A 7,863-nucleotide genomic window follows, 5' to 3' on the forward strand; every position below is an offset into this window, starting at 1 on the left:
GTATTTTGATTGCGGAAAATCATTGAAAAATGTCCAAATTTCATCCAAAATTGAGCCAAGGGAAAATTCACTTGGAGTCAAAGCGCTTTATTTCGAATTTTTGCAATTTCTTCAATTGTAAACAATGTTCAAGGTCAGCGTGGATTGGAGTGAAGTTGACTCTCAAACGCATATACCATATATATATGGAGAGAATACGAATATATATGGATGTGTAAGTGTGTGTGTGTGTGCGTATGTGCACATATCCCGCATATAGTAATTATATTCAGTTTATAAGAGTAGAAACTAGCGAATAGCGAACCAACACTACAAAAAACCGAAGTCACATACTTGTATCGTATCGTTTCGACTCGAGGGTGTGAATTGTACAAATTCAGACAACTTAATCAGTGCTTGCATTGAATACACAGCGTAACAAACGAACATTAACCAATTTCATTGAACGCACCGAAAAAAAGAGACAGCGCAAAAGAAACAAGACATTTAATTTTTTTTTGTTCATTGATACATTTCAAGTGAAATCATCAACGAAGATAAACTGCACTGAAAGTAAAATTATGTAACGCACATATCGAAAATTGGATGCATTTGTGGATTACAACAAAAATAATAATAAAATATATATATAAAAAAAATAGATACCAAGAAATCGATACATTCGCAGAAGAAGAGATAAAAAAGTTTCGAGAAGTGAGAAAAAGAAAACCACAACGCATTTATTGTGAATATTGAATACGTGCACTGCGTTTAATATACGTATATTTAGTGTATGGTAAATGGAAATATGTGCATGGGTTTGTTAGTGTTTGTGACTTGTGCACATATCGTACGTTCGTTTTCTCAAGTGTACAAATTAAGCGACAATGCGCCATATTAGATGCTCGATTAAGAAGAATTATTTTGCTGTCCTCTTTCGATGCTGAAGAATTTCGTAATTGTTTATTAAAGAGAGATACGGGTGCTGATATCGCTGACTTATTTTTTTTTTTCTGTTTGGAGCACAATTTAAAACAGGGGCACAGACACACAGATACAAATATTTCAATGGTAATCGCCATGCAGATTTTTGACGTCATTGCATAGGTTGAATAACAACAGTCAATTAGAGAAGGGCAAGAGGTAGAAAGAAAGGAAAAAAGATTAGAGTAAGAGTGAGTGAGAACCAATCAAAATGGCAATACATACGTTTGACGCACATGATCGTAATAGCTGGTATTTTGGTGCAATGTCACGTCAGGATGCAAACGAGTTGTTGATACAAGAGCGTGATAATGGTGTGTTTTTGGTGCGCGATAGTAATACAATAACAGGAGATTATGTGCTATGTGTCAAAGAAAATACAAAAGTGAGTCATTATATCATCAATAAAATTCAACAACATGCGCCAACATTACAAACAGTGTATCGCATTGGCGATCATTCGTTCGTCGATTTGCCCGAATTATTGGATTTTTATAAAATTCATTATTTGGATACAACTGTGTTAATACGTCCGGTGCAACGAAAAACGGAACGAGTGATAGCGAAATTTGATTTCGATGGAAGTGATGCCGATGATCTGCCATTTAGGAAAGGTGAAATTTTGTATATTGTTAGCAAAGATGAAGAACAATGGTGGACGGCACGCAATTCACTCGGTCATACTGGCCAAATTCCAGTACCATATGTGCAAAAATACGATGACACACAATTAAATAGCTGCACCAATACATTGGAACGGTCGATAAACAATGGTGCCGGCAATATAATGAACAACACAGGCAAATCTAGTCCACATCAGTCTGATAATACACTCAAGAAATCAAATCTAAATCGAAAACTACCAGCGCTAGCGCGAGTTAAACAAGCCCGTGTACCAAATGCATATGATAAAACAGCTCTTAAGCTCGAAGTTGGCGATGTTATTACCGTTACTAAAACAAACATTAACGGTCAATGGGAAGGTGAGCTGCGAGGAAAATCTGGCCATTTTCCATTTACACATGTCGAATTCATTGAACAAGACCATCATCATCATCATCATCACAACGCCTCCGATGAATGGAACACAACCGAGTAGGACCAAAGTACAGATACATATATAACAACAACAACAAAACACACACACAAAAACAAATGATATTCTTTCATTCGTATTAATTATTTACTCTTAATTTAACTAAGCTATTTGAAACTCTGAAGAATTGATTATTATTAACACAAATGAATCTAAAAAACAACAAACACACCCAGTGAAAATGAATAAATAAAAAAAAACACACACAAATTGTATGTAATTATGCATTTACTTGCGCAACGATGTTAGAGCCCTAAGTTAGCGGGAAGAAACTATTTTTTTGCGCAGCTAAATGAACTTGTAGAGAGCACCTAGGGTGCGTTTAATATTAAGAAATGTATATTTATGATATAAAAAAAATATGAAAAATTGGAACAAATAGAAACAAAAACTCAGTCACTTCATCCTGTAAAGTCAACTCTGGAACAGCCTAAATAAACATTTTACGTGTGTGTGATCTCTTTACCACACCGTTCTATAAAAGAAAAAGAAAACACTTTCATTTTATCTTTTTTTTTTTGTATTTCGTTTAATTTTTCGTAGGTATATACTGTTACAAAATGTTTAATCGTCCTGATGACTAAAGAAGAAGGACTATTGCCACAAAACAAAAAATTACAAATAAATACTTCAAATAAATGTAAGTTTCGGTAAGTTTTTCTGTACAAAAAATGTGCAAAACTTATACAAATGCCTAATTGATCTAAATGTACGGCTACGTCTTTAAAACATTTAGTTTAATCTAATGCATTTTTGACAAATGAATTGCTTATTTTGGCTTGAATTTAGAATTCATCGTGAATTTGTGCATGTTTGCTAACAAATTCGAAGAGATCTTCCAACGAACGGCTTCCGTTGTATTCTTCCACTTTCTCACCGTCTTTGTAGAGGAAAACAGTGGGGAAACCATCAACTCCTTGCTCATTGCACAACTCTTTGTTCTCCTCCAGTGTACAATCGACTTTGGCAATTTTTGCACCCTCTTTGCCTGCAAATTTACCGGCCAACTCATCCCAAGTTGATGCCATGCGCTAATAAATTAAAACAAAGAAAAAACCAGTTAGATTCGGGTATAAAATTCCAATAGCAGTTCATCAAATAGTAACTTACTTTGCAGTGGCCGCACCATGGAGCGAAGAATTTAACAATTGTAACCCCTTTTTTGATTCCATGAACGAAATTGTTGCCAGTCAATTGAACGACAGCAATCTCTTCAACTTTAGCCTCTTGTTCATCTGAAACTTTCTTCTCGCTGGCTGTTTTTGCTTCAATGTATTTTTTAAAGTCTTCAACAGCTCGTGGTCCACTGTATTTTTCAACCTTTTTACCGTCGACGATCCACAACAAAGTCGGATAGCCTTTTACATCAAAATCTTTGCAAATCGGACGGTGTTGAGTACAATCGATTCGTGAAATCGATACCGATGGATCATATTCCAATGAGTTGGCCAATTCATTCCATCCAGGCTCAAGACGCTAAATTCAAAAGAAAAATCGATAATTGTATCGTCAACAAAATGTAAAGGCATTGAAAAATTACCTGGCAATGACCGCACCATGGTGCATAAAACTTGATGAAATGATTTCCAACAGCAACATGATCGGCAAATGTCTCATCAGTCAAATCGTTCAAAGCGTCCAATTTTTCTGGAACTTCCAATAGATTACTCTGTAGGGGAAACAAAAAAGTTTCGTAAATCATTTGCAATCAATTCAAATTTCAAAATGTCTATGTTAACACAGGTGTGCAAATGCCTTAACATTGCAACATATGGTTTGCGCGAAATCGTCAGACGGTTTTGCAATATTGTAAATATATATTCAACTGATGGGAGCTAGAACCACGTACGAAATATACCGTGCAAGAATTGTACACGTTTGCAATTTTTTGCCTTCGAAATAATACGAAATTTGATATTTTTAAATGAGCTAAATAGACTCACCAAAATGGTATCGCCCAAATTTTTAACCAAGAATTTCGATAGACCTTCTTCCGATTTGACGCCGCTGAATTGAACACGTTCTTTGTCTTCTGGGTAGAAGAATACCGACGAACCTAGACGAACGAATATGTAGAATATTGAATGAAATTCATCAAAGTTACATTTGATTCAAGCCAATTTGGTAATCAAATATCTGCTTTGCACAAATGGCTCATTATTTGGATTTTCATGAAGAGAAATTCAATTTTATTCAAACCTTTGACGCCATTTGAATTACAAAACTCTGAATCAGCTTCGCAATCAACATGAACAAGTTTTACGTCATCGCGGACATTGATATTCTCGGCTAATTTATTAAATTTGGCGAAGAAACGCTGGCTCAATTCACAGCTGCGAGAGAAACAAAGAAACAAAAAAAAAAATTATATGAAAAGTACGGTTCACTTTGATAGTGATTTCAATATCTGAAAATAGGTTTCCGCCCCCTTTTTTAAAAAAAGATTTTATTTTTGAACTTTTCAAAGATTTTTTTTTTAATCTTTTGACTTATCAGAAAAAAAAATTCTCAGAATTTTTTTGCTTAAAGGAAACAGTTATTGCTGATATCTTTAAATCAAGGGTCAACAACATTAAATAATAAATTGTAAATCATATGGTATTAAAAGCACCGCCATTGATTCACGAAATAACAAAAACAATTCACATGTCATCTCTTGAAACATGATCGGAAATTTTTTTTTCTGCAAAGACCAGTTCTATGTATTTTTTGTTCAAAAAATTACCTGGGCGAATAGAAAAAGACGACTGTATTTTTTCCATTAGTTTCGGATTCAAAATTGTCTCGATTTAATTCGATGCTTGATATGGAATCGGCACAAACGCAAAATGCAATTGATGATAAAAATACTAAAATGTTCAGTGACGATTTCATTGTATCAGTCTTTCTAATTAAAGTCGATACCGCGAAAAACAATTTTTTTAATAGAAATGAGTTGAATTGTTTTACTGTGGCCGGCACCAAACTTTTCACTATTTTTATACCTTTATGATGACTTGACGTGTTTTACGGAATCTGAATAGCCTATATGCCAACACAGTATTGATTTACATACATTGAAAACGGGTTTATATGTGGAAGTGTTATACAGTATATGAGTGTCAAAAATGTTGACAAGTGCTGCCATCACAGTAAAATGAACAGCTTTTCTTGCTATCATTGAAAGATTTTTTTCGTCTTCATTTACAGATAACGCATGCAAGATTTGTTTCCCATTCAAAATGATTTTATGCGATTGTTGTGGACTCCAGGTTGTTGAATTTACGTAAGTAAGCGCTTGATTGGAAGTGTGCGTTATCTAGTACGTGCATCTGAGCTTGTTTTTAACCGTTCTCATGTGAGAATGACACTCCAAGTAGAAATGTCTCGTTGAATTGTTATATCACATGTGCTGTTGACATTTCTTGACTGTCAAATTTCACAATAACGGAGCAAATGTTGTGTTGTGTGTTGTGATTCGATAAATCGTATGAAATTTTCATGTTTTAATACCATAATTGAAATGATGATCTGAAGTCGAGTGTTAGATATTGCTATAAGTTGAGAATTCGTCATTATTTGGTAAGTGGCGAAATGTTGTATTAGTTATATCATCTCGATTGAGCAAAACATGATTTGATTCAGCACCGTTTTCAATCCGTCTATTTAAGTTGTATTTCAATTGATTTATAATTCACCGTTCATAGTTGAATTTGCAATTTCAATACACATCAAAATGATATACACGTTCAAGGATAGTCGTGGCCACGAGTATGCCGTCGATATGGACGATAAGAGATTCCGGATAAAACCTTATCAACAAATGTTGTCATCATGCACCGGTGCACTATTAACCTCCATTTTAAGTGAGTAAATTGTCGTCATTGTGACATCAACCATTGCAAAGTAGACTCCGCAATGCATTAATCGATTATCTATCTAGTGACACCGTTGGATGTGGTAAAGACAAGGCTTCAAACGCAACAAAAGCGAATGGCATCGAATAGATGCTATATGTACTGCAACGGTTTAATGGATCATCTATGCCCTTGTCCGAACGGTGGACTAAAATCACTGAAAACACAATCAACACACTATACCGGCATGATTGTACGTTCACCTTTATTACTTGAATCTATCGCAGAAAATCAAAGTAAATGAACTTTGTTCTTCTTTCGCATAGGATGCATTCTACAAAATAAGCAGGCATGAAGGAGCAAGGTCTTTGTGGTCTGGCCTCTCGCCAACATTGGTTCTAGCACTGCCGGCAACTATTTGCTATTTTGTATCCTACGAAGCAACGAGATTGTACATGAAAGATTTTTACCTTAAGCTGAATCCTGGTACGTTTCATTTGAAACAAACCGATGACTTAAAAGAACACAACCATGTAAATATTGAATTATTTAATAATTTCAGAGCAAACCGAACAACCATTTTCCGTACCGCTATTGGCTGGGATGGCAGCACGTGTGTTCTCCGTATCTGTAGTAAGCCCATTAGAACTAATAAGAACTAAAATGCAATCGCAGAGGCTTAATTATTACGGTAATTCAGTTTTTGTGTGATTTTAGCGTGAAAATTTAATTTATCCAATATTGTGTTCAGATGTAGGAAAAGCGTTGAAGGCAATGATTGAAGTGGAGGGTGTTTTTGGTTTATGGCGTGGCTTGGGACCAACGGTTTTACGAGATGTTCCATTTTCTGGTGTTTACTGGGCCATCTATGAGTCGCTTAAAGCTCAAAATGACGTTACGGTGCCCACATGTTGGTTCAGTCTGTTCGGCGGCGCAACATCAGGCAGCGTAAGCTACTTTAATTTCCAACTGGCGAATACCATAGGTTCTGACATAAGTTGTACAGGTCGGAATGAAATATGATGTTTGGCCCTGTTCTCCTAGATTTTCCATTGTCAGAACCCATGCCGAATACCGATTAACAAAACTGATTGTAATAATTTTTTTTTCGCTTCTCTAGATCGCAGCATTTTTAACGGCCCCATTTGATGTTGTAAAAACACACAAACAAATTGAATTTGGAGAAAAGGTCTTATATGCTGATCAACCGGTAAAATCCCTGCCAAAAGTCGGAACAATCGCAATTTTACGTAAAATTCTCCACGAGAATGGAGTAAGAGGAATTTTTGCCGGTGTCATACCTCGTGTTGTAAAAGTAGCGCCCGCCTGTGCCATCATGATTACTTCATTCGAATATGGAAAGGCGTTCTTCTTTCGTCACAATGTAGATGAATACATCGAAAAGAATGGAAATTTATGATTTCTAAACCAAATTAAATAGTTATTAAATGAGTTGACCTAGATTGAATGGTGTGTGAATGACGAGTTGAGAATTTGTTGTAGACATAATTGTACAGGTTGAAATAAGAAAATACAATGAAATCACATTAAAAAGTAAAATTTTATTTTTCATTTCCTTGATTGCTTTCCACATTTTATTCCATTCAATTGACAATTTTCCTTTTTAAAACATATTACATGTGTTTTTTCTCTATCAAAAGCACCACTCATGGAACTTCACTTGTATCTAAATTGAAATATTGTCAAAAATATGTATCGGTTGTCTCTTTTTTTGGGTAATAATTTATACAATGATAATTTTGTCTTTTTTTTCTTCTAGATAACAAGTAATTGTGTGATACGTATATTTAAGTGTTGGTTTCTGTTGCACACATACACATCGAAATGAAATAGCAATTGATTGTATGTTTAATAATTGTAAAATGTTTCGGCAAATCTTATTCAAAACAGTCCAAAATTAATTTTTTTTTTTTTTTTTTGCCAATTGAAATCAAGTTACAAAGTAGT

General features: G+C 34.8%; 3 protein-coding genes across 6 annotated transcripts; 2 read left to right on the forward strand and 1 right to left on the reverse strand.

The window, feature by feature from the left end:
* Window positions 1-262: 262 nt before the first annotated feature.
* LOC116344096 (adapter molecule Crk) lies at window positions 263-2,534 on the forward strand. The gene has a single exon (XM_031772503.1). The coding sequence runs from the start codon at window positions 1,175-1,177 to the stop codon at window positions 2,060-2,062; it is 888 nt and encodes a 295-aa protein (XP_031628363.1). The 5' UTR covers window positions 263-1,174; the 3' UTR covers window positions 2,063-2,534.
* Window positions 2,535-2,589: 55 nt separating this feature from the next.
* LOC116344094 (thioredoxin domain-containing protein 5) lies at window positions 2,590-5,075 on the reverse strand. Its single transcript, XM_031772497.1, has 6 exons — window positions 4,785-5,075; window positions 4,259-4,392; window positions 4,003-4,115; window positions 3,600-3,728; window positions 3,170-3,535; window positions 2,590-3,090 (listed from the first exon to the last, which is right to left on the reverse strand). The coding sequence occupies exons 1-6, from the start codon at window positions 4,931-4,933 to the stop codon at window positions 2,845-2,847; spliced, it is 1,137 nt and encodes a 378-aa protein (XP_031628357.1). The 5' UTR covers window positions 4,934-5,075; the 3' UTR covers window positions 2,590-2,844.
* A 190-nt stretch (window positions 5,076-5,265) lies between these two features.
* LOC116344095 (solute carrier family 25 member 40-like) lies at window positions 5,266-7,455 on the forward strand. 4 transcript variants are annotated; one of them, XM_031772499.1, is made up of 7 exons: window positions 5,266-5,324; window positions 5,798-5,904; window positions 5,982-6,148; window positions 6,222-6,381; window positions 6,458-6,586; window positions 6,647-6,843; window positions 7,016-7,455. In XM_031772499.1, the coding sequence occupies exons 1-7, from the start codon at window positions 5,281-5,283 to the stop codon at window positions 7,313-7,315; spliced, it is 1,104 nt and encodes a 367-aa protein (XP_031628359.1). In that variant the 5' UTR covers window positions 5,266-5,280; the 3' UTR covers window positions 7,316-7,455. The 4 variants fall into 4 exon arrangements, with proteins under 4 accessions (XP_031628359.1, XP_031628361.1, XP_031628362.1 ...); XM_031772501.1 differs by lacking the exon at window positions 5,266-5,324 and adding an exon at window positions 5,435-5,620 and having other exon boundaries at window positions 5,710-5,904; XM_031772502.1 differs by lacking the exon at window positions 5,266-5,324 and adding an exon at window positions 5,435-5,620.
* The last annotated feature ends 408 nt before the right edge of the window (window positions 7,456-7,863 follow it).

This window comes from Contarinia nasturtii, unplaced genomic scaffold, assembly GCF_009176525.2.
Source record: "Contarinia nasturtii isolate CC-2019 unplaced genomic scaffold, AAFC_CNas_1.1 Cnas_scaffold_1037, whole genome shotgun sequence".
Lineage (NCBI taxonomy): Eukaryota > Metazoa > Arthropoda > Insecta > Diptera > Cecidomyiidae > Contarinia > Contarinia nasturtii.

What these genes read in the sequence shown, in the direction of transcription:
- LOC116344096 (XM_031772503.1), top strand. Translation starts at nt 1,175, where the DNA reads ATGGCAATACATACGTTTGACGCACATGATCGTAATAGCTGGTATTTT.
- LOC116344094 (XM_031772497.1), bottom strand. Translation starts at nt 4,933, where the DNA reads ATGAAATCGTCACTGAACATTTTAGTATTTTTATCATCAATTGCATTT. An exon ending in CATGGTGCGGTCATTGCCAG is followed by an intron (nt 3,536 to 3,599) that starts GTAATTTTTCAA and finishes TTTTGAATTTAG; the next exon opens with CGTCTTGAGCCTGGATGGAA. An exon ending in CATGGTGCGGCCACTGCAAA is followed by an intron (nt 3,091 to 3,169) that starts GTAAGTTACTAT and finishes TTAATTTATTAG; the next exon opens with CGCATGGCATCAACTTGGGA.
- LOC116344095 (XM_031772499.1), top strand. Translation starts at nt 5,281, where the DNA reads ATGATTTTATGCGATTGTTGTGGACTCCAGGTTGTTGAATTTAC. An exon ending in ACTATTAACCTCCATTTTAA is followed by an intron (nt 5,905 to 5,981) that starts GTGAGTAAATTG and finishes TTATCTATCTAG; the next exon opens with TGACACCGTTGGATGTGGTA. An exon ending in GCGGCGCAACATCAGGCAGC is followed by an intron (nt 6,844 to 7,015) that starts GTAAGCTACTTT and finishes TCGCTTCTCTAG; the next exon opens with ATCGCAGCATTTTTAACGGC.